General features: G+C 43.9%; 1 protein-coding gene and 1 long non-coding RNA gene across 3 annotated transcripts in view; both read right to left on the minus strand.

Moving 5' to 3' along the window:
- The window catches only part of ZNRF2 (zinc and ring finger 2), a 53965-nt gene extending 46622 nt beyond the window's left edge, over nt 1-7343 (minus strand). For both annotated transcript variants that reach the window (XR_004417078.1, XM_033052348.1), the window contains exon 1: nt 6609-7343. Coding sequence is in view for 1 of the 2 variants with exons in the window: in XM_033052348.1 (XP_032908239.1) it covers nt 6609-7074 (466 nt within the window). In the remaining variant the exon portion in view is untranslated. The remainder of the gene's footprint in view (nt 1-6608) is intronic.
- Nucleotides 7344-13447: 6104 nt separating this feature from the next.
- On the minus strand, nt 13448-23801 carry LOC117003029. The gene is made up of 4 exons (XR_004419449.1): nt 22659-23801; nt 18668-18755; nt 18042-18112; nt 13448-13803 (listed from the first exon to the last, which is right to left on the minus strand). It is a non-coding gene; the product is annotated as an uncharacterized LOC117003029 (long non-coding RNA).
- Nucleotides 23802-26056: the final 2255 nt, after the last annotated feature.

The following is a 26056-nucleotide window of genomic DNA, read 5'->3' on the forward strand; positions in this document are numbered from 1 at the left end:
ACTAGAATGTGTTTTGGAATACCACTAGTTTTAAAAGCCATTTCCAGTTAAAATGTTACTAAATAATCGCTTTATATAAATGACACTTTGTATGGAATGCCAAACAAATCGTAACAGCTTGCCTCTCCTCACCATTCTTCTTAGGTGAATTTATTATAAGTTACTAGAAGACACGCAAAGTGCATGCCAGATGAGAACTCAGTATTTATAGCACACTAAGTCAGTCAGCAAACAGAATCTACTAAAAATATCCCCAATGGTATGCAGCACACCCACCCTTTGGGGACTGTGCACAGGCGGTGGTGGGCTGATTTTGAGACAGAGCAGACTAGCAAGAAAACACCCAGCTAGGTCAGCTCCTGAGGAAGACAACCAAGAGTGATAGAGTCAAATCCCACACAACACTTGGAATTCTGCTTGGCAGGCAGCCCTGTGAGATTTTCCTACGTGCTTCCTGATCTGTCTAGGTCAATACTATTCAATTTCCATGCAGAAAATAGAAGCATGCCCTGAGTGAAAGGGAGAACCAGTCTCATTCGGTCTATGGCTTACCATCCCATTTTTGTAAGCAGCAAAGCCTACCAAACAACAGAGGTCAGAGATCTGAGATACCCTCATAAAAGTCACAGTCATCATTTACAAAGCAAAGGTGGTCTTGGGAACATAGGCACTCGCCTAGGGAATATCTATCCAGACAGTAGTAAACAAAAATCACTCTCCTAGATGCTTAAGATATGCAGTTCTGGTTTTATTCAGGTAGTTGTGGTTTTATATGAATTGTTTTCTTTTGATTGGAAAGATGCATGTTTTTAAAGATGCTCCAAAATAGAAACTTGGAGCACTCAAGGATTTCTCACTTTCTTTTCACGGGTTAAACATCTGCAAGAACAACATGCTCCATTACCACAGTAAATGAACACATTCTGTGAAAATGACCATACACCTCTCCTGAAACTAATTAAGCCATTAATGGGCAGTAGACACACCACAGAAAAATCTTGAAAATAATATAAAATTGCTTGCACACAAATAGCAAGAAAAACCTACCCTAACATTTTCACATTATTCAAAACTTGAAAGTTTCCTGCAAGTCTAAGAGAACAATTCAAGAACATTTGCATGAAGAAATTTTCCATGAGCAGCTGGCAAGAACAGGAGAGGAGAACTTACCCAAATAGATGAATAGGCAATGTGTTTTAAAAACAGTTTTGAAATTTTTAGCAGTGACAAAAGGCTTTCTCTATGAGACAAAGAAATTACTTGGGAGGTTGTTGGAGACTAGTCTGCAATTATATGACAGAACATGAGGAGAGACACTGTCAGAATATCAGGGTTGCACAGGTATTCAGAAGACATTAAATAAGAAGAAGGCCTTTGTTTGAACTGGCACTGCAAAGGTTCAGTCAGGTATTATCACAACCTTGATAGCCAAAAGAAATATTTATATATGCCATTACAATTAGTTTGTTTCCTAATCCCTTTTGTTTACCAAGGAAAATAAAAAGAAAAAAAAAAAAAAGGAAGCCTTCAAAAAAAAGAAGCCTTTTAAAGATCACCTATCACTCACCTCAGTCTTTACTTCACTGCCCCAAGCTACTCATCATCACAGAGACCAGCCTCCAACTGAAGGAAATGAAAGATGGCTCCCAGGGACTTCATGAGCACCACCAGAAGATTCAAACGGTTCTTTTTTTAGCTTACTTTGTCCAAACACTTAAAATTTGAGACTATAATTATGCACTCTCTTGACTGAGGTGGAGCAGGTGGCTGGTGGTGTTGGACTTTTTTTTTTTGCTACTTTTTCTTGCTCCCTCCTCAGGAAGGTTTACACCTTTGCTACGCAACCAGGAACTGTATATTGCCCAGTGAATGTATACAGGAACGGAGAAACCCAAGTAAACATGAAAAAAGTGAGACTGTGCAAAGGGATTGGATTCCTCAAACTCATCAGTGAGAACAGACCTAAAGCTCATTATCAATAGACTTATCCTTGGACTGCTCTCCTAGCACAACAGATTTCTCAATCTGTGATTTGGTGAAGGGGATGCCAATATATTTACAAAACCCCCGTAGTATCTCCAGAGACTGCAAAAGTGACTTCTCTCTCACTTTTGAGTCAACTCATTGATATAACCGAACACATCTATCCCTTGCCCCCACCAGCCCAACAGTCAGTCCTCTCGCAAGGCACACTTCCCAACCTTTCTCCCAGTTCAGGAAGCAAAGACTTCAGAGTGCCCCTTTGGCTGGCAAAATGGGAGCAGCATCAAGCCTGAAGTGCTTCAGTGTTTCACAATTTCTCAAAGCAACAGTACTTGTATCATATTGAAAGAGAAGGGCAAGGAAGTGACCAAAAGGCATTTGAACCTCAAAAATACATCCAAATGTATCATATAACTAAACAGATCTGATGGGAAACAAAACAAAATGTGGCTTCTAGGCAGTTTGAGAGACATATAAAAACCTCTTCCGAGAATTCACATCATTCTTCTATGGTTATCTGCTTCCCACAGTCCAACTAGGAATTCAGGTTATAACCTGAGGCTTTCATAAACTTTCTTTTACAGAATGAAGAATTCATTCATTACTTGTACTATTATTACAAACAGATGCTACTACAATACACCTACAAGGGTCTACCCGTTCTGTGTTATGTTCATGCAGTAGCTGGTGATAAATCCTATACTGTAAAGTACTTCATGAAAAAAGTCAAATCATCATTTGGCCTAAGAAGAATGCAACAAACTTCCTTCTCCTAATAAAGTTGAACAGATGCAACTTAATCTTCAAATCATTACTCCCAATCTTGATATAAGCATGAAGGCTGTTAACAGCTGTATCTGACAACACTATATATCTGTAAAAACATAATATAAAATTCTATCTGACCATATACAACACAAACTGAGATTTTGTAAAATACCTGGAACAGTCTCTGATCAATCTTCTTGAAAGAACTGATGTGAAAATTTTAAAAATTCAGTATGAGTTTCTGCTATCTTCAGCTGAATTTTTATATATTACTCCCTAAGAGACTCTTAATTACAAAACAAAACAGAGTCTAATGGTGTTATTGTCTTATAACAACATTCCCAAATTAGAACACCAGAAGGATACTTACACTAGGTATTTTTGCCAAGAGCTCTCCCAGTTATGACCACCCAGAAACAGGAACGTAAACACGAAGAGGGTTCTGAGGAGCTGTCAACACCTCAAGTGATGGAAGTAACACATCAGCAGTTACCCAAAGCACAGAGGGCCTCAAAAGTCCATTTTTAGCTGAACCAATTGCATCACTGATGCAAAACAAGTTATATTGTAACTACTGTGGTAGTTTTGCTGCAGTGCTGATGAGTACGCAATCTATAAAAACACAGTGGAAAAACTAATGCGAATATGGCCCCCAGTCCTCAGGGCCAACTCTTCTACACCTAACAGAAGGTAAGAATATTTACTTTGGGGTTGGAGGAGAGGGGAAGTCCCATTCGCTGAGGAACAGAGCAGGGAAACTACTGGTCAAAATTCCCGATAAGTGTTATCACCTTAAAGGAAGCTGGAACTTGGCACTGTGTTGCAAGAAAGCTCTTGAATGTCAGGCACAGGTTTGGCCTCTCTGGGAGTGCCCTAAGTTCTTATGGAATTTGGGTCTCACTGTACTTAACTCCCTAAGCCTACTTCAGGCATGCTCACAGCACAAAGTTAAACACACATATATGTTTTTTTCTTTTGTGAGATCAAGGACCTGATTATTGAGTGAACTGAACTCCCCTTGAGAGGAGACAAAGCTACACAGCAGTATTTACTCCACTACATACTGCGCATAAAAGTGCCTTAGCCTGAGGTCAGATGGGAACACCAGACCTTCACAGTCAGGAAAGGCTGTTAGTACTACAGTTCCTACTAAAGGAACATAGACAATAACTGAACATACTTGTCAATACATTAATATAATTTTTATATTTTCATTCAAATGGTGCACTAACAAGCTTAGTATATATTTAAAAGCATGTTACATCAGAGGGTTAATATTTATACATTACTTCAGCATGCAAAACAGCTCAGTAAAAGTGACAATAGAGTGTAATTCACTAATGGCAAATTAATTACAGTAATTTAACAAATGCAACACCCACATGTCACTGACTGATGAAGCCAAGCAGTATGCCTAAAAACATAAATAGCTGGAGATTCGGTTCAACTTACAGAAGGTATGCTTGTTCTTTTTTATTTTAATTTCCACAGAATTGCTATGCTAATCCTCACAATTAATTTTGGCAGTTTTCAGGATAAAAAGAAATAATTCAGCTAATTTGCAAGTTACAAAACAAGGGAGGGGACTTCAGGCATGCTCAAGATATACAAGATAAATGCCAGATACCACACCTAGACAAGCTTGAGCTAGTTACCATCAGGACAAAAACAATGCTTCAAGTTATTCTTCAGAATGCTGATGCTATTAATGTATGATCTCCAGCTGGGCTACTTTTTCCAAGCATGTAGTTATTATAAGGAATCAAGAAAATGCAAAGCATGAAACTAGAAAAGGATGGCAACACTGAGCGGGATGTGGAGCAATGTATCATCAACCTCACAAAACATTTAAATTGAAAGAAAGAATAATGCTTCAAGTGAGGCCTTCTTCACAGGTGTTGCAGTATTATGATGAAGCAGTTATTCATTCCACTAAGATACACTGTCTTTATGTGGTCCCAAGATAGTCATTAATATATTTGCTTAGTCACTAAAAATCTTACTATATCTTGAAACTTGCCAGTTATATTCCTAACACGTGGCAGCCCCTATTTTTTATTAGTGAGTAGATGAAGACAGTGTACTCCGCCTGGCACTTCTTCTACACCAGTAAAAGCAACAAGCTTTGCATCACACCAAGAACAAAATACAGTGTAGTACAGCAATTTAAAAATTATTACATGCTATAGAAAAGTAAGATCAAATTCAGAGTTATTCTGAAGAGAATAATTCCTAGGTTATTAATCCTCTTCACTTCATTTACATTGAATCTGCTCCCTCCTGGCACCAAGACAAGTGTTTAAGCAAGGAGGGGGAAAATAAAGTTTCACCTTTGAGCAGAAATTAGCTACAGATTCCAGTGATTCCCTTGAGCTTGGCACAATATTCCGTGATATTCCATCCTCTCATCACATGCACCTTCTTCCCCCTCAAGGTACTTTGATGGTGTAATGAGCATCCTTGCAACACAGCACTCCTGTCGAGCAGCTTGGTACTATGAAAATACTTACATTTTCTTTCTTAGAGGAAAATACTATTTTATTATAATAGGGTTTGACAGCCTTCTGTTAATGTTCAACCACTAGGACGAGGCATTTTCAGATATAGGAAGTAACAGCTATGCTGTCTTGAGGTTACCATGCCAGAGGCAGCAGCCATGTGACAGAAACCTCGTGTACCCTGCGAGGGTCAGGCTGCACACAGCTCTGCTTTGGCTAAAAACTGGGTGAATTACAGAAAACAGGAAAGTCAACCTGCTACAAACAGTATTCACAAATGGATTAATAAGAATACCAAAAGGTAGAAGTTTTACATCAGCCTCTTCTTTCCCCCCTAAAAAAAAGTTTTTAGATATTAAGTTTGTATAGGTATATATATTTATCGTTATTTATATAAATAGATATGTATGTATTAAAAATATCAGTTAAAGAACGCATCCATTAAAAAATAAAGGTTGCACGTTGTTTGACCTATACGAAGAGTCTTTAGAATGAGCAGTACTTAAAGGAGTCAGCAACTTTGAACGCAGCTGCCAACAGACAAGATGATTTTCAACTTCAAGGTAAAAAAACAGCGGCAGTAAAATGCTCGTCCAATTAATTTCGGTAGCGCAAGACAGACAAAAAAAAAACCTACAACGTGACCCACGTTTAATGTGCTTCTGGAAGGGCCTCAGCTTCCTGGTTATTTCAGAGTTCAGCCGAGTGCTCCTCCTGCCTCAGGAGCACATGTGCCCATCCTCAAGGCTACGGGGGACCGGAGCGGCGAGCCCGTGCTCCAGCGGCACGGACTGCTGTCCGGCTCTGCTCACCTCTTACAGGCTGCACTAACAAAGAAACTTACTTCAACTTCTGCTTTTGTCTACCGACGATACGAACAGAGAACCCGAGAACTCAGAAAGAGGAACAAGCATCAGCCACACATTAATCAGTGCCTTAAGAGGGGTTTGGGCCGATTTTAGAATAAACGGCGGACACATGATCCAATTAAATTCTAATTATGTAAGTAGGCAAGAGTATTTACACAGGCACTGATTACAGCTATTAGAGTCTAAAGTCGCCGGCCGGAGAGGCTCCGCTTCCTCCTCGCCGCCGGGCTCGTTTCATTTTTAACCTCCCCTTGCACAGCTCTCCTTACAGACAATAGGAGACGCCGGCCCGAGAGCTCCGTCTCCAAACCCGGACGCCAGCCTGGAGGAGCCGCAGCTCTCCTCGGAGTGATGATTCATTACCTGTCCCACCTCGGAGCCGGAGAAAGACACTCCCTGCCCCCCAAACCCCCATCCCACCGCCCGCAACCCCGGGCCCGCAGCGCCGAGAGAGGCAGCGAAACCCTCCCGCCCCGCCAGTGCCCCTTACCTCCGAACAGGTGCGGCGAGAGGTGCGCGGGCAGCGAGCCGATCACTAGCCGGGGCCCGCCGGAGGAGCCGCCGCCGCCCCCCGCGGGCCGCTCCCGGCCGCCCTCCTCCGGGGTGCTGCTGACCGAGTCCTGCGAGCCGTAGGGGCCGCTGCTGTGGGGGATGTTGAAGGCGGACTGCGCCGCCCGGGCCCCGGAGGCCGTGGCCCCCCCGAGGGATCTGCTCCGGGGTGCTGACCCCGCGGCGCTGCCCGCCGCCGCTCCTACGGCCGCCGCGGCCGCCGCGCCGCCGGCAGCAGCGTGAGGCGCGGCCGCCAGGTGCGCGTAGCGCCCGCCGCCGCCGGCCGAGCGCCCGCTGGTCCCGTTAGCGCCGCCGCTGCTGCTGCTGCTCGAGGAAGGCAGGTCCCCGCCCGAGTACGCCCGGGTGCGGCCATTGGCGGCGGTGGGGCTGCTCTGCTTCGCGCCCATGGTCCCGCCGCCGCCTGGCGCTGCCCTGCGTCCTTCGCCGCCTTCCCCGCGGCGCCCGGGGGTGGTGGCAGTCCGGCTCCGGCGGGGGCGATCCGAGGCGCGGGTCGCGCCGGGGAGTGGGGAGAGGGGGACGGGTCGCTCGGTGGGTCGGTGTGGAGAGGGGAGAGCCGCCCGCCGGGATCCGGCTCAGCTGGCGGTCCCGGCGCGGCCGCTGCTGGCGGGTCTGGGGCGCCACCATGAGCTGCTCGGGACGGTGCTGGCTCCCGCCGCGCGGCCGTTCGGTCCCGCCGCCGCTGCTGCGCCCGCCGCCGCCGCGACCGCCACGGCCATCATCCTCCTCCTCCTCGTCCACCGCCGCTGAGCCCTGTGCCGGGCACCAGCGGCAGCAGCGCCGCCGAGGCCGCTCGCTCGCCCGCGGCGCGCCGTGCCCGTGCTGAGGAGGCGGGAGGGGGCGGTCGCCCCAGCGCAGCCGCTCCTCTACCGTGTCGCCATGCTGGGGGCGGCACCAGCGGGCGGGATGGGGAGCGGTTACGGCGGGCGGGGGCCGCCGCCTCGCCTTCCCCCACGCGGCCGGCGGGAGACCGGCCCCCGGCGGCGGCAGTGCAACGGGCCGGGCCCGGCGGCTCGCCCCGCCCCCCGCGCCGCTCCTCCCGCAAGGTGCGGGACAGCGCCCGGTGGGGAGGCCCGCGTGGGCTCCGGCCACGCTCGCCTCGGCAGGAGGGAGCGTTCCCGTGGCGGGGCCGCCGCCGGGACACACACACAGACCCACACACACGGGGAGCTCGCTGCACCCTCGCCCGCAGGCGCGTCACGCCGGGGCAGCAGCGAAGTGCCGGAAGATGAGCTGTGTCCTCGCTGCCTTCGAGCCCCGGCAGGTGAAGGAGAGGAGCGGCTGCGGCGGGCACGGCCAGGGTGGCGGAGCGGCGGTGCCCTCCCGTGCCCTCCTGCCGCGCCGCCGCCCGGTTCTCCGCCACTGCGGCTCCGGCAAACGCCCGGATGCCCGACCTCGGCTGCTGGGGCGGCTCCCGGCTGCCCGCCCGGGCCGCGGCTCGGCGGGGCAGGGGGGTAAGGGCCGCTTCCCCCTCGGGAGCTCTCCCGGGCTGGCGACCTCCAGCTTGGACTGTTTGCTGCGAGCCTTGTTCTCCGGGTACGTGGACGTACCAGGAGACGTGGACATATGGGGAAGTAGGACATGAAGGACGAAAATCTTGTTGATTCACAGGTGATACAGGAAAGCCCTGTATACCTCAGTCTGTCACTCAAAAGTCGCGTTTTTTACACGAGGATTAACTAAAGTTTTTATCCCATGTGGATATCAGGCTCAGTTTACTAACGACAAAACATTCAGAGACATAAAACTGTTTCGTGCCTTGTTTGGTACTGTCACATACATTGAATTTATATAAACATGATTCCTACAGTCGGTTATCTGAGGAAAATGCTTGTTTTAATGGATTATTATCTGCTCTAAAATAGGGTATGTCACCATGAAACTGTACTTCAGGACTATCCATCATACTGTCTCAGTAGGAATTCCAACTACATTCCTCCCTGTATGACAATGGCACAGTATCCAAGCTATTTTATAATTTATAATACAATAAAACTGATCTAAACCTTAATTAAAATACAAAGTATTATGGAGCGTTAAATTTACACTTGTGGCATCTTTTATGCTTCTTCTCAGATGTGAAAGGCCTCCTGTTCCCCCTCCTTTTCCCATGTCTCTTACAACTGCGTGTGGCATCACATTCTGGCATCAGTGCAGCTCACAGCTGGGTCTGCAAGAAGAGGTGCCATCGTTGGGGGTGGCACAGAAGGTTACTAGCCCTAGCTCTTCGTTTCAACACCACTTTTCTGGATAGCTGAGACACTCTGTGAATACTCTGAACCCCATTCAGAGAATGCTAGTGTAAACTGTTTGCCCACTGCAAGAGGCAGTGATTCCACAGCTGTCTCATGAAGAGTCTTTTGTGTGCTGGGTGTTGAGCAGACAGCTGGGGTCGATAATCTGCCGTCCCAAGCTATGTCATCCCCACTTGTGAATTATAAGCTGCAGTCGCTGCTAGCAGTGGTAGATACTCCAAAGTAGATCAATCATGAGCACTTTCTAGTTCAATTCCCTGCAGAAAGAAAATCAGTGTGGATATGCTGTCTTCTCTGCCACTGGTTACTTTTTAAATCCTTGTCCAGCTTCAGCCAAATCTCTCAGAAATATTAACAGTATAGAAAATAAGTGGTTATGTACAAGATAAAGATTCTAATGTTCCCACAGAAAGGGAAGCTACCATAAGAATTCCTATCCTGCTAGATTCCAGGAATCTGCTTGGGCAAAGGATGTTGCAAACATGACTCATAATTTCTGCTGCTCACAGAATGCCTGTGGCATGTTGAGCCCTATTGGAGCAGGGTTAGAGGGAGCATGCTCAGAGTTTTATGGAGTTTTTAAAATTTCCACTACTGAGTGTTAGTAGAGCTGTTCAGCTGCTAGAATAAACAGCATTTTGAAAATAGTACATTGCTACACAGTATTAGAGCACTTCCTGTATTTTTTTACAGTGCATTTTAGAATTGAGCAGGTATTAAATAGAGATGATATTTGACTGTGAATCATATTTTGTAATAATATTTTATTCCATTTAAGATTAAATTATGAAGCCTATGGTGGGAAAAAAGCTGTACAAAAAAAGACATCCACTTATTCAGTCTTAGAGTCAGAAAGTTACATTTGACAGCATAGGATATTTCACAGAAAATAAATGTCAACAACAGGACAGCCTGTGTTGCAGTCTCAGAGAGCATGACTGCTCCCAGTGCAATGTGATTTTTTTTTTATGTAGGCTTCAGTTTTTGTTTTGCATCTAGGACATATTTGCTCTCTCACTATCAAGTGTGAGTCTAAACAAGACACATCTCTCAAATAACACCTACATCTTCAGAATAAAAAGTGCCATGCCTCTGAGCTAGCTTTTTCCCGTCAATTCTTCCTGGTCTCTCTGAAAAATGAATAGAAATTTCTTTAGATATGAAAATTTGTTTTATATAAGCAACAGTACAGTTAGGTTTTCAAGCTAACATTTCTTCTAACAAATATCTATTAGCTGCCTAGTCTTGTAGAGGCAAGTACCTGGCACTTTAACCTCCACCCATTTCTTCATTACTACACTCCAGAAGCAGTTTGCATAAAAACCCTGTAAGTTACCAAAGAAAGTCACTAGTGATGAGAGGAAGCATTTCAGAGGGAAAGTGGAATATCTTGCTGCTGACCATACTTCAATGAATTTCAAGAATTCAGTGGAAAAGCAGATAGTTATATAAAAATGAACTTCCATAGGTCTATATGGGTGAATGCTGCTTTTATTCCTGTAGAAACATATCTAGGGAATTGTAGTCATATTTAAATAAGCACTACTTGTTCGTTGTTCAGGATAGTGGGACAAAACTGGTTCAGACAGGCAAATATACTCACTGTTCTTTGTTATAAGCTGCACTCCTCCACTTCAGTTCTGGTTACACCACCTTGTCTATCAGCAAGTGAAAATAATGAACTTGATTCTTGACCAGTTTCCTTGAACATAGCAGATAACAGGTGTGCCCTAAGCATACAAAATTAGGTGTAAATTAATAATATTGCACATTTTGGAAAATGTGTGCTGATAAATGGAACAAGGGCCTGCATTTTGCTCAACAGTGAGCTATGCAGACAGGTAATTTCCCCTCTCCCCTCCCACCCCTTTCTTTGATAGCTTTTAAAGGGACACTGAAACAAGGATTTAAGCAAAGTTTCATTACTGACAGAAGCATCTGACCCTGAACTAATAAAGCCAGACAGAGTTTCATTCTGTCCAGAACTGATTAGACACTTTTTTCTAAAGAAGAAAGATTTAAAATAACATCATACCCTCATAACATACAGCTTAATATTATAATAGCTAGTGTGGTCTTCTAAAAAGTTTTAGCCAGCTAGATTTTCTGAGCAGGTGCCAGGCTAGAAGTGCACATTGTGACTAGAAGAGGTCAGTGCAGTTTTTACATTACTGTGTATTTTATCTGTTTGAAGGAAATACCTCTGCGCAGCACTTCCACACAGATAACTGAAAATAGAGACTTCTGATGTGTTCAGTTGCTCATAGAGAAAGCAAAACAGAGCTGTTTTAGTCCCCTGAAATCAGACATGTAAAAAGCACATGCCTTACATCTGTAGCTAGAGTAAGCCATGCAGCAGACAAGGCTGTTTTATGTTCACATCTGTACACTGAGGGAAATAGGTCCCATATAATCCCTTTCAGTGTGACTACAAACAATACATAAACCTATTGTAGGAATCCCTTTAGATAGATTTTGGTGTCAGTGATGCTCCAACTGGTGTCTGGTGTTTTTATAAATGCAGACCCCATTATCCAGATTTAGATTTTTATTTGCATTGAATAACTCTTTACACTTATTGATTTTAATCATATGAAGATTTAGGCATATGCTTACACTGACATATGAAAAACAATTCTGCAAAATGTTAAGATCAATCTTCAGGAGATAAAAAAACCAATCTGCTTGTCAAACTCAAGGTTTGATTTCTAAAATTGTTTTGGAAATGTGTGGTGATGCTCACAAGGTAAGGACATTCACCATTGCTTTATAAAAATTATGTTTAAAGCCTTCTATCTTTTGTTCAAAGGTTATGTTTTTCTGAAGTTTCTATCACACTGCAAACAATATGCTGTATTTTGTACTCTGGAGTTTCCTGTAGAGAAAACTGATGTTCACAATGAAGATAATTTGATCTTGAAAATAAACTGGGTAAACTTTGACTGGGTGTATTGATTGACCATCTTGTACAGGAAGAAATACTTGTACAGGAAATAACATACTTGATGAAAGGGCGATTTGTGCTGTGCTCTTCATTACCACATGCTGTAAAGTAGTACTTTAATAAATATACTTCAGTCCAAGATTTCTCATAGAAAAGGTACTCACCCTACAATTTCTATGCTGTCCTACACTCACACTTGTATTATCATAGTCACTGAGTACCTATGTAGGCAACCAGAGGCAATACCAAATGCTATTCATATGAATTTGCCTCTTGGTCCATGATCAGGCCAGTACTGTTACTGGTTCTCCCATAAACTTAGTTTTACTTGTTAGTGGCTTTCTTTTTTTTGTTATCAGCTTTGCATTATCACCTCTCTGTGTAGTTTCCTGATCTTTCATGCAGTGATTGTTCCCCCAACCCTCATTCTTATTACATGTTTAAGAAACAAGAGAAGACAAATAGCTGCTTAGGCAATGCCCATTTCTACACTGAAGGCATCTGCACCATTTCATTAATGAAGTGACATCAATGCATGTTTATCTGGGCAAGGCATGATACACACATCCGTGGGTATGTGAGTCCGGGGCATACAAGCTGACACATAAAGGTGCCATCCAGCTCATTTTTCTGTTTCTGTGATTTCCAAGAGGGGGTGGAGGACGAACTAACAGATTGGAAGCATGTTTACTGTCCCTTGTTTTCAGATCTCATGTGACAGTACCCAGCAATACCAGCCGAGTGTGGATTTGGGAGCTGGGGGAGGACGATTGATCACCTTTAACTCCCTTTACTTGAGCAGGGGGAAGTAATGGTAGTCTTTCGAGGTATATCCCTGAATTACACTAATTTGTTTTTCAATGCAGGGTGGGACCCTGCTGCACCTAAAGAGGCAGCTGGCTTAACAGAGAGCTTTATCTAGAGCAGTTAATGATAATTAATAACAAGGAAGACACTTCAAGTCGTGACACAGTGAGAATTGCACAGGTAAATCAGTCTTCAGAAGCTGATTGCAGGCAAAGCTGTTTTACAGGATACATCTTTCATTATTGATACTAATTCTTTGAATGCCAGATGTCTATAGAAAGAGGTAAGAAAATGGAAAACAGTATTACAGAAAAGTAACAGTGAAAAATGTAGGAATGAGAGCAGGTGGTAGAGCCACGTGACATTAGATTTGCCAAGTACAATCTGTATTCTCTCAGGTTCTCTATTATCTACCAAATACTACCTTAACTTCTCAGAGCCCAGAAGAAAAAATACCTTTGTCTTTATTTCTGCACAGTATTTGCTAATATTTTATATGAATTATTAATTAGTATTCTACAGCCCCCTACTTGCAGTCTACTACTGATAAGCCTAATAACGAGAAACAAAACCACACAGGAATGTTAAGCACAGCTGCTTAAGTCACATGTGCCACAGTGACTTTGTGCAGCAGGAGTCAAAGGGAAGAACAACCATAAAGTATAATAAAATTGGGGCACACTAAAGTATGTATCAGGATAATACTTTATTAGCTAATGCATAATGAAGAATACAAAGGCATGTGACTGGATTTTTCTGAAGGCCTAGATCACAGCTACAATGCTACCAAGTCAGGAGGGTGTCAGAGAGCTCCGCACTCTCTGCCAGAAACGTTTTCTGCCTCGGCTTCTGTGCATCACGCCTGGTGTAAACCAAGCATGAGGGTGGTGTAAAAGGCTCCATCTGTCATGTTGGCTCAGATCCACTCCACAGAAGCCAAAACCCATAAAAGTAAGAGATGAGAAATCAGAATTGTGAACCCACTTCCTCCTCTCTCCACTTTGCCTTTCCCACTTTATACTTCTCCAGGAGCAGGAGGAGCTGTGTCTTGTTCTAGATTGCTGCTTGCAAAGTGAGGGGAGTCAGGGTTCACCCATCTTCCTCAGCCTTCCCTAGACAAGATAGGGAATGAGAGACTTAAATTTCTTAAAGAAGCAAAATGTTTTCCGAAGAGTGGTAGAAACCAGTCATTTCATCATTTCAGAAAGCCAACATACACTTCTTGTCTGATTGCTCTGCCCCACACTGGTTTCAGTTCAATATGCAGAAAATGCCAGGCAAATAGTAAATCAAGTGCGAGTTATAACAGTCCTTGTAACTGCCTGGTGTAGTAAAACACATCAAGATGATGCAGTATCTTTCTAGGCAGTAGGAATGCAAAGACTCAGTCTTGTCAGTAGGTTCTTGTTGAGATGAGTACTCTTAGTTGCAGGATTAACCATCCCCATGGAGCACCTGTGCAATGCTGTCTTAGCAGGGTCACAAATTATCCAGATAATTGAGAACCATTTATTTTTCTTTATTATTTCCTAAACAAAGCTTTCCTCTGGACTCATGGTAACTCCTCTTTAACTCAGTCATGACATGATCACAATTTAGATAGGGTCCTTTTACAGCCATATTAATCCAAATCAAAGACAGAAAACAGTTCTACACTTTCCACGTGGAGTTTAAACAGTAAACAAAAGACCAGTGTTGTAGGAAGCATATCATGAGTCTGGAGGGGCTTGGATTCTCTCTGGGTAGCAATTCTTCCTCTCTTGTTAATGAAAATTTACAGAGCAATCTGGTATTGCAAGTCCACACTGACATCTAGTGCTGAAAAAATTGCACTAGCCAGTGTGGAAACAAAGAAGGAAAAAAGTATTGGATTGGATAAAAATATAGCAAAGCAAATATTAGCAAAATATATAGCAAAAATATCCCTCCTGTTTTTAGAAAATGCCTGGTGCTTTGTGGATCTGTCCTGCGGGCAGGAGGTGCTCTGTGTCCATGAACTTGGGTGCTGAGGGGGCATCCCTTGGAGAAATGCACAGGATACTGGGTCTGACAGACAGATAGCACAGCAAGCCCCAGCTGCTCCTGAAAACTGCTTTTGAGGTCATGAGGAATATTGAGTTGTGACTTACTTTAAGTTTGTTTTGTAGCCACTGCTACTGTTGGACTTGGTCCAGATCAGCATAACTAGTAGAGAACTGCTGCCAATGGCCCAGTAATCTTGATCTTATAAACAAAGACTTCACAAGATTGAAATGTTCTCACCTTCCAATCTGAGAAGAGATTTCCTGGTACTTTGGAAAAATTCCCTCTCTAAGCTGTTTCTAGGGAAGTGGGGCTTTTTTCCTTTTTTTTTTTCCCCCAATGGCTTTTAGTTCTTGATGTTTTCTTACCTCCCATTACAATACAAAACATTCTCATAATTTTTACACATACACAAAAAAATTTGCACTTTACAATAGTTGACTGTGCCTTTAAGGGCAGGCAAAGATTGTAAAACAAAATATTTGTGATTTTTAAATTGTAATTCCTACCTTCCGTAGGGAAGTAAAAAGGAATAATAGTATACAGAATAATGAATGTTTTTCACTGTCTTAGCTGCCAGCACAGTTCCTTCCCTGTCACCAGGGAAATGGTGAGATTAAAACCATGTGCTCTCTGTGCTTCAGAAGTGAAATATGCATGTCAGTGTTGTATAAATCATCAAAGGAGATGAGCAAAAGGACAGATCCAAAGCCACTAAGATCAATGGACTTTTTTTCCCCATTAAATCCCATGAGCTTTGGATCAGGTCCCCGTGGATGTCAAACCTCTGCCAACCCCACTGAGAAACTGTTGTCCAAATGCTGGTGTACTGTTTGGCAAGCCACAGCTGTGAGGCTGGCAGATGTATCCTTCAAGGAGAGAACCCTGGTGTAGATGAGCAGGATTTCACACTGGGACTCAGCACAGGGGAATTCTTGTTTCTCTGCATGGAGGCAAAGCAGGGCCTACCCTACCAGTGGTTGCTGTGTGTGAGGGCATCCTCTTCCTTCAGACACACTCTGAGGCACACCAGCAAGCTGTATCTCCTGGTACTACCTGGGAAGCAGCTCTTTCCTCCTCCTCCTTCACAGCACAGCAAGCAACGACTGGCAGGATTTAGCCCTTACTGCCTTGCGAGTGTAAAAACCTCACAAGAAAATGTAGCTTTTGGCCTGTACATAGTACCCCTCTTCCCCTTACAATCAGAAACAGCTCAGGTGTTTTTTTTTTTAAATTTTTTTTTCCTGGGAAATAATATAGAATAATGCAGAAGTAAGCATGTTGTCACATCCAGGCTGCATTTTTTCCCCCCATATCTTGTAATCAACAACAGTAGGCAGATTTTAGAAAAGTGTTTTCAGACTTTTGTATCTGGGCTGGACAGATTGCGATGTGCATGGAGTATTGGCAGACCCAATTAGAAAATAAATAGTGTAAGTAGCTGTCAAAAAATAAAGCTAAAGCAGGAGAAAGCATGTGGCATCTCTCACTAGATAAGCTAGAATGATTGGCATATTCAGTCAGAAACAGTAGTTTTCTGATTTAATGGGGGCTTAAGATAAATTGTCTTGCAGCTGAGACCATGCAAATCAATCATTAAAATGTCAGGTTAGAGTCCAATGTCAGCTAAAATTCCATTAATATCAGTAGAATTGCACCAAATTTATCCATCCAAATTTATAGGTTACAAAAATTGACCTGTAATTGTTATTAGGAGCAAAAGCATGCAAAACTGTATCACCTGTCTAGAATTTTCTTGGAATAAAAAGTAATAGAATAGTAAAGCCAAGAATGTATAATAGAGTAGAAAAGAGTAGAAAAGGAAAAGAAGGAAAAAAAACTGCAACAGGAACAGGTAAAGGAAAAGGAAAAGGAGAGGAAGGGGACAATGGAAAGAGGAAAGAAAAAGGGAAAGAGAATGAAAGACTGAAAGAAATTCCAAGAAAAGAATGCAGAAAATTTCCCTGAGTAAATTAAAAAACATGGGGAAAAATCCAAATGTATATTAATAACATTGAATTAAATAATTTTAACATTACTGTCATCATACCATGTTCATATTCATCCTTTCCTTTTCTGCTCCCAAGAAAACCCAAAGGAAACCCATGAAATCTGGTGGCAGCGATTTATTCAAGAAGGTGCCACTATAATTTTGAAGATGAAGTAGTTTGCACAGCATATTTGGTGCAATCGTTGAGCATCCAGTACAAACACAGTCAGCTGACATTAGTTCCTAAGCCTTTAGAAGCATTCAGAGTGTGTGGAAATCAATGTTTTTTCATTGTGGTACTAGGCAATAACATACATTCCCAATTAAAAGTGCTGGCTTGCTTTGTGCAGAGCAGGATCTGTTTGAATTACAAATATTTGGGGGAGGCAGCGAGTTAAGTTGAATGGTAGTAATTTAGTATTCAGTGCTTAGCATTAAATCCCCCACTGGATCCTTTACTTTCTGCTTAGGAGTGAGGTTCAGTGAAGGGAACACTCCTGTTCATACAAACAGCCTGAGCTGGGGCTACACCCACAACCCAGGTCAGAGAGCCTCCGTGGGGCCTCCCGGTGACTCAGGACTTTGACAAACCCCCAATCTGGGGTGAAAGAATAACTTCTGTAAAGTAGTAGGTTGGTTTTACAAACAGTAGCTGTCCAGAAGACAGGAATGACAGAGTTTTGGCAGTGTGCAGACCCATGCAGCAGCAGATCAAGCTGGGGTGGCTGACACAAGTACCAACCTTTCCTCATCATGCTGCCCTTATCTTGGAGCTGGCATCCTTGCCTGGAGCTGACAGAAGGATACAGACAGCTTGACATGTTAGAGTAAAGCAAAAAATATGTCAGTCGGGAACAGTGGCAGTTCAGGGGCAGCTGTGTGACCCATCAACACCCTCCCCTGCGAGGCTGGGAGAGGGGGTGGGACAGCCATGCTTTAATCCATTGCCACATCCAAGTTAATATCCTGATACTTCAGAATTTGGCTATGAACAGCTTCTAATTCAAGCTGGCTGTCCTCAGCAACAAAGAAAAATGTAAATGCACAATGACAGTTATGCAGTGTGGTGTGTCAGACAGTGACAACGGAGGGAAAGAATGCTTTAGAAAATTCACAGATACATAGTAAAACACCTAGAATTGAGGAAGCCAAGGAGCTTTTCCTTTTTTTTTTTCAGCTCCTTCATTATATTTGGAATAATTCTCCTTTCCTTTCTCTGAAAACAGTTCTTTCCAGAATCCTTTCAGACTTCAGACTTCTTTAAAATCATATTTGATGATCTGATAGTTTGCTCTGTCTGACAATATTACAGTGCAAGTTTCAACAGCTGTAACCCACCTGAACTGATGTGCCTCTACTAATGGTGTTCAAACCAGGGCTTCAATTCAGGTCCCTATTTGCAGTGGAAGCTGAAGGAGAAATGATAATTCAATTCCATTATTATGAAGGGTATTTTGCAAAGGGAAGAGAAAAAGTCACACTGAATAAGGATGCTAAAAATTATTAAAAATATGTTGTTAAATCAAAATTTGTTTACATGAAAGATATCTTCCCAGTAGAAGAAAACTGGAATGACAGTCTATTTTCCCATAAGAAAAGGAAAAAAAGGAAAGAGGGTACAATGTTTGAAGAGCAGCACATAGGTCAGAAGAAAACTTGTCCTTGTTTTTAAGCTATCTGACTTAATTATTTGGGCAACTTATTCGTCAGTCTAGTCTTTAGCTGATTCTATTCCTCCCTTTCTACTCCCTACCTCTCTATCATTTTGTCAGGATAAAACACATTACAACTTTCAAGAGGCTCAAACAGTAAGTAAAAGCATGTTAATAAGCATAGAAGGTCAATACATTTTGTACTATATCCTTATCATAAGAAGAGTTTTGGAAACACAGACTTTTAGGGAACTCATGGTATCCAAGTTATGCAAATGCCAGGCACAAAAGTTCCATGTTACTAATACTCACCTGCTAAGCAGAGCCATGAAGCACAGAACATGCAATTAGTAATATTTCTGCAAAAATAGCTTGTAAGTTCATATACAGCAGGATATCTCTGAAAAAAATGAGTCAGAGAAATACATTGTCATGTTAAGATTGTAGCAACCTGCACTTTTGAATTCACCCGGTGATTTATAGATATGACCTGTACTAGAGGAAAATAGATAAATACTTTTTCTGATCAGCAGCTGACATAAACCAAATGTATTTACTGTCACTGCTGCACAATTAATCATAAAATCCCAGAAATCAGATGGTAAAGAACCGACTGTTTTTTGCTAATATTGCTGTATGGTATGTATGTATGTATGTATTCTTCTCAGGGAAGAAATTAATTCATATTAAAGAGTCTTGTAGGCATCAAAACGGAAGTAATGAGACAAGAACTTGCTGGGAGTCCAGAGGCAAATGGGGTGGAGAGGTCTATATAGAACAACTCCTTAATAAACAGTAGAGGAAAACTCATGACAAAGGAGGAGGATGCCAAATGGAAACAGCTTTGCCTATTGCCTGAGTATTCTTTCACCCCATTTTAGAGACATAGAGTGAAACATTGTCAAGAGATCTGTCCCACAGACAAGCAGTAAAGAATTTGGTCTGTCTCTTTATTAGTTTGCTAACTGAGCTGACTGCCAATTCAGACCACTGGTGGAAGTTTAATTATCATCCCCATTGTTTTCATTATAAACTGCTGTTCCTTGGTGGTAAATCACTTCAGTTTTTAAGGCCTTTCTATGTGTGGTTTGGTCACAGAGGTAGCAGAGCTAGATTGATTTAGAAACAGATTTAATCAGACTGGTGCTAAAATTGTGGTTAAATTAGCCTGACATACTTCTTCACCTCTTTCTGTAACACACATGCTAAAAATCCTGCCCTTATATTTACCAGAATTAAACATAACTGGAATTGCATCAATATTCTTTTGCAAAAAAATCTCACTAAGATGCCTCTTTGAGAGGCATATGATTTATTTGGAATCTCTTAATGAGACTACAGCCTGGCTCACGTCCAAGGTGCAGGTCAATTGATCAACATTTGCAAGAAATCTTGAATTATATTCCAAATTTCATTTTTCACGGAGCTCAGATCTTTTCCCTACCCTTCTCTTCCAGATTGGGGATATGCCAGTCTCCCAGTTCTATTGGTTAATAAAGATCTGAAAGCATAGCTGTTGCTAAGAGTCTTACATATGTTTCACATACCAGCAAATATGCCTTGAAAGTGAGAACCTGAGAGGACATAAAGCAGATTTTTGTAGACAGTATTGCCTTATGCTGGTTTTCAAAGAAACATGGTGGATTTTAAGGCTTTTTTCCCCCTCCATTAATCAAAGAGGTTATAGACAGGGTGATTAGTTCCTCTTCTTCTCTACAGCAAACTGTGCTTTTGAAGGCCTTCCAGAGTACTTGACAAAAAAGTGTTTATTACCTACCTGTTCAGGTCTTTAGAGGGCAAGAATATATTGTATTGCAAAGCGTAATTATATGGTCACAAATCCAGCATGCTGCATGGCTGTTGGTGTAGGTAGACATTATAAAATGCTTCCAGAAAATGTTGTGATAGTGGCAAGAAAAGAGTGGGAATTGAACCAGGTTTTCCCAGCCCAGATTGTTCATCTCTAGTCCCCTCAGGATCTGTCTCCACTCTAGGTTTAATTCAAGGGAGCAGCAGACCCAGCCAGAGCCTGTGCAGCCACACTGCAGGGCTGCATTCAATTGCCATCACCCATCTCCATCCTAGTGCACTTTCCTGTGAGAGGAGAGGGCAGGAAAACAGGTGGAAGAACTTTGGTTATCATTTGTGTTTGGTGTCAGAGCTGTTGTGGGTATATCCCACAGTTCTCAGCCTTATACTAACGCAAGCTGTTCTGTCATTTGTTTCCAATGAATCTCAGGCTATATAATTTATTTCCAATGAATCTCAGGCTATAATTGAAAAACCCTAATTTTAAATGGTTTTCTTGCAATGGTTTTCTCCCCACGTTGCCACTGTGACTATTGACAGCAGAGGGATTTAGGGTTCTAACCCAGCCTAGTGCAGTGCAAAGGAAACACTTGGATGAGCTGCCAACATTTGGGCACAGCATCCAGCTGGGACCCTGAGTGAATCCTCAGGGATCACAGAATATGCTGAGTTGGAAGGGACCCACAAGGATGATCAAGTCCAACTCCTGTCCCCGCACAGGACACCCTAACAATCCCACCATGTCCCTGAGAGCATTGTCCAAACACTTCTTGATCTTTGTCAGGCTTGGGGACATGACCACTGCCCTGGGGAGTCTGCTCCAGTGTCCAACTGCCCTCTGGAGTGGTTGGGCCCTCAGTACTGACAAGATGTCCACAGAGAGACTGACACCATTTCTCCTGGCAATACTAACTCACCAACACCTGGCTTTGACGTTCCTTTAGCTGTATGAGGGGTTTGACCCCAAAAGTCACATGTGGCTTTTCCCACTTTGATCAGTTTTCTGCAAACCTGTAAGGGCAGTTGGAGGGTCATAGGTTTTGCCTCAATATCTTCTTCCTCCTGAAAGCCCCTGTCCAGAAATGCTGGATTTAAACAGCCCAGGTGAGGAGCTCCCCAGTTTCTGGAGTATGGACAGCTCTTTAATTAACCCCATTTGTGGCCTGACCTCTCTTTGTCAGATCTGCTTTCACTTTTTATTTCCTCCCAAACAGGATCCTGGTATTTACAACTTCAGAAGAATAAGTTCAAGTAACTTCAGGAAATTTAGAGGCTAGCAGTCTTGATAGAGAAGTGTGTAACTTCCAGCAGAGGGAACATATCCCAAATGGCCTGAGGAATTCAATCTCTTTCTTCCTTACAATTCCTTGTCTTGCACGTGTTACATCCCATCTTAGGATCATCCAGGAGCATGTTCTCACCAGTCAATCCTTTTTTTCCTACATGCTGTTACTGTTCACATATCAACAAAGCTACAGAATTAATATATTCATATAAAACGGACTTTCCAGAGTGTTTCTTATATTCTATTTTCACTAAGCACAAGGTCAGATTATATTTCACCAAAAGCCCTTTAAAACCAGGTTTGGTTTTCAGTTCTTGGACACGCGAGTTACCCAGCATTTTTCTCTCCTACTCAAAGCAAATGTTGATAATTGAGAGTCTTCTTGCTTGACACAAACCTCCAAACAGCATTTATGTTGGATGGCTGGCCTTTGGGACACACGTAAACAGATGTCTCATCTTTCAATATTTAGCCTGAACCAAGGCAACAGACAAACGGGGCATCATCTCCTCTCCTCATCTGTCTTCTTGTCACGGCTTGCTGCCCTGCTGATCGGTTACTACCCAGATAGGTCCAGCATGCCCCAGGCAGTGCCCCTGTCTCAAGAGACATCTATGAACCATTTACAGATCCAAAGCAAATCCATTTTATCATATATGGATATGCGTTATCCAGCCTACCCAGGGTGAATTTTAACTGGTGCATAAGTGCTGTGTAATCGTTGTTTTGTGTGCTATTTACGCATGTTTTAGAGAGATACCGCCCTCTGCATAGCTGGGGCGTTCCTCCATTTGTATGGAAATGAATCAGTATGAAGGGGGGGGCCTTTTCTGCTCTGCTCCTCGCCCGGCCCTGGTCCCTCCGATAGCTGAGCAAGGCCCCCAGCAGCAGAGCCGCTAATGAAGGTAGGGGAGATGAGGACAAAGAGCCCGCCACACCTATTCAGGGAGAAATCTGCATCTGAAAGTGCCTGCTGGAGATGGGCGCGGTGCCAAACAGCAGGGAGAAGGGGGATGCTCTGCAATATAAAGGAGGGCATGCCATTATATTTTTCTGCCTTTAAGTCACTGGTTATTCGTGAAAAAAAACAAAAAACAAAAAAAAAAAAAAAAAAACACCAAACAAACCAAACAGGGGAACGGTTTGATCTGACAGCTGTGTATTTTATCTCCATATCCCAGAAAATGCAACGCCTTTTCTCCCACCGACCTGCCTGCTGCTGCTGCTGCTCTTCTATTACTGCAAGCATTCTCCTCTTGCACGTCTCCACAACCATTCCCATCTCTCCGTAAGAGTCTCTGCCAACAGCTGATGAATGTGCTGGATATTCAGCTGCCCCAGGATGCAGCAGTCCAGGCTGTGCCTTCTGAGCACAAGGGTGACTTAAGCACTCATTTTCAGGGGTCGCTTTCTTCTGGGCAGTTTAGGTCATGCAGTTGATGCCCACAGCTCAGGTCATAGCAGCCACCATTGCTCAGCAGCCTTTGTTATTCCAGTTGAATGGGTTTTGTTTTGCAGCTCTGCCCCCAACCGTTCTTCTCCCTTGGGGAAGGTGCCACGGTCTTTCCCACTATAGTCCCTCAGCATGCCCTGCTGCCTCCAAGAAAAGAAAGCTTCCTCTAAGAGACCGTGGCAGCCTTCGGGTCCTGATGTGTAATGGCATCCCCTGCTGAACATGGGCCAAAACACGCAGCTTGCATCAGAAGAGAAAGAAGGAAGCAGATCAGCAACAGCAGGTTCATCAGCACTCACGTTCACAGGGGACAAACTTCAGCAGGAGCCTGGATGACAGGTAGGAATGGTATACCCAGCCAGCACCATTGGACAGCATAATGCTGGAGCAAAAGCCTCTTGTCTCTCTCCCCTACTCCCCTTTTGGTAGCTGGTAAATAGACAGCAGCCCTCCCTGTGAAAAAAAAAAAAATAAAAGGATTATATATAGGGCTCTAGTGAAAGAGTTCAACTGGGAAAGACCATCTTCCCCCAGCAATCCATAAACTATGCTGAGCTCTAAACCTGGTGTTCAGTATGGTGGGAGGAAACCTTCAGGCCCTCAGTGCAAGTTTGATAACAGTGTGTGAATCACATGCCAGGGGACCTGGGCTGAGCACCTGCTATCTAAATCTCAGCTTCTCCAGTGCCAGAAGCACCCCAGCTGAGGCTCATCCAGGATTCTTCTGCAAACACTAAGAAAGAGAAGGAGCAGTGATTGACATGGTAATACAGCATCTCCCATGCAAAACTGCTCTCAACCCCCTCTAGCATTTTCATAACCAAATACACACCTTGTTTTGCACTGTAAAGAGCATGGGAATGAAATGTGATAATGAGACATAACAAGATTCATGTGTGAGACAAGCTGTGGACAGGCAGTGAACATAAAAAGAGACATGTACATGTGCACATACGGGAGAAGTGGCAGATAGGCACTTTCTTATAATCTGGCAACAATAATCATGACCAAATTGCAAATGGTCATTCGCAATGAGCCAATGTGACTTTCTATTCAGATTCTCATAGTTAGAGTTCAGTGAACCCTGTCAAAAATGTCCATTAATATCCACTTATATGATCAGGAAGTTTATTTCATCTTCCTGCCCTTTGTAGTCTGTATTTTTCTCTTTTTTAAAAAGGAGAATGCTGCATGGAACGCCTACAAGAATGCATTTTACAGAGAATATTGGAAAATATCAATTCAGAATTCCCTTTTCATAATCTATGGTTACACCCAGTGCTAAAAACTGCTTCCACTTTATCAGGAATCAATGCCAGACCTGCCTCTGTTTCTTACACTTGCAAAATTAAAACTGCTAAGCTTCATCTCAGAACAGACTTTGAGAGATTATCTGGCAGATATTTTCAAATGATAAATAATAGGGGGGAAACAGTACTGTCTGGACAGTGTAGCAGCTGAAAAAGAGGCAATATGGTTCACAAAACTCTTTTCTAAGTATTGACATACTGCAACAACTCAGCATGAGAGGCAAAAAAAGTTATAATCTATCCATGTCCTCCTCTTTTTGGACTGTTCCAAGTACTAATTTCAGCAGAGGAACGTTCTGGACTGAAATCCTCTGGCTTTTCTACTTATAGAAATTCAAAGGCTGCACACAATGTTGCAGATTTTCAGATTTTTTTTGCAGTAGTACAGTAATTTCACGAATACAAGCCGCAGCAATTTGACAAAAATTTTGGTGGAAACCCGGAAGGGCGGCTAATAGTCGGGGGCGGCTAATATGTGAATAATTTTCTGACATTTACAACCCCAGACATGCCAGCCAGAGTGCCGAGCCAAGCACCTGCCAGTAAAAGCCGGCATTTCGCAATTGTTACAGTGTTACCGTGTTGCCCTGGCTCCCTGCAGGCAGCACGGGGGGCGGGGAGAGAGGCGGGAGAGCTCTCTTCTTCCCTTCTCTGCCGCAGCCCAGGGGAGGAGGGGGAAGGTGGCGCCGCCATTGCCGCGGCTCCGGGAGCCGACGGGAGCCCTGCGCAGCCATTGCCGCGGCCCGGGGAGGGGGGCGGAAGTGCGCGCCACCATTGCCGCGTCTCAGGGAGCCGACGGGAGCCCCGCGCAGCCATTGCCGCGGCCCGGGGAGGAGGCGGGGTGCTTTGTCTGCACCCGCCGCCGGCGCCACGGGTGCGGGAAAGCTCCGTCCCCGCCCGCCGCCGCTGCCGTAGGAGCAGGGGAAGCTCCGTCCCTGCCTGCCACCGCGGGGCAGCGCCGACCCGGGGTGACCGAGCCCAGGGGCAGCGGCGGCCGGCCCCGAGCGGCAGCACCGGGCTGGGCCACCTGGCCCCGTCAGTGGCCCCTAGCGGGCCGAGCCTGCACAGCCTTAGCTCAGCCAGTAAACCCCGCCCTCCCGCGGTTCTGTTACTAATTGCATGCGGGTCCTCGCTGCGAACGACAAAGCGGCTTATATTCGGGTGCGGCTTATCTATGGACAAAAACCGAAATATTTGCCAACACCCAGAGATGCGGCTTATACTCAGTGCGGCTTGTATTCGTGAATTTACTGTACTTTTGTCCCTCTGCTTTTTCTGAGGCTAGGGATCCGCAGCAATAGCCCTTTAGCTGAAAGCCTGTTGTAAACTGAACCAACAGTAGCAGATGCAGAAACAGATTTCCCTCAGGAAATAATGTCAAATCAGTCTGACAGCTGTAGTGGCAAGTACTAGCAATGTTCATTGCCCTTGTAAATCTTGGGGATAAACACCCCTAACATGTCAATGATTGACGGTGGAGATTGAGTGGAGTGTAGGTGTTGTAGTACACAGCGTACATTCCTGTGCTCTCATTGTGTAAAAATGGCAATGAATGATCATTTCTATTGGGCAGGGTGTAATTGCCTGTGCTCTGTCACAGAGCCTGTGGGCGGGCAGTGCAGAGGTGTGGTGCAGAGGCTTCTACGTGAACATGTCATGATGCTCAGCCTTCATTGATTCTTTTACTCTCTTGTATTTGTGGCTGTCCAGGTGAATGCTTCCTCTTATTGAAGCAGAAATTGTTGATGCATAGCATAGTGCAAGAGCCATGCAAACATTAAAATGCGGATATGATTCATTCCTGCTGATGGAAGCAAACCCATGGCATAAGAGAAGGAAATTAT

The sequence above is a fragment of the Catharus ustulatus genome, chromosome 1, assembly GCF_009819885.2.
Source record: "Catharus ustulatus isolate bCatUst1 chromosome 1, bCatUst1.pri.v2, whole genome shotgun sequence".
Classification (NCBI taxonomy): Eukaryota; Metazoa; Chordata; class Aves; order Passeriformes; family Turdidae; genus Catharus; species Catharus ustulatus.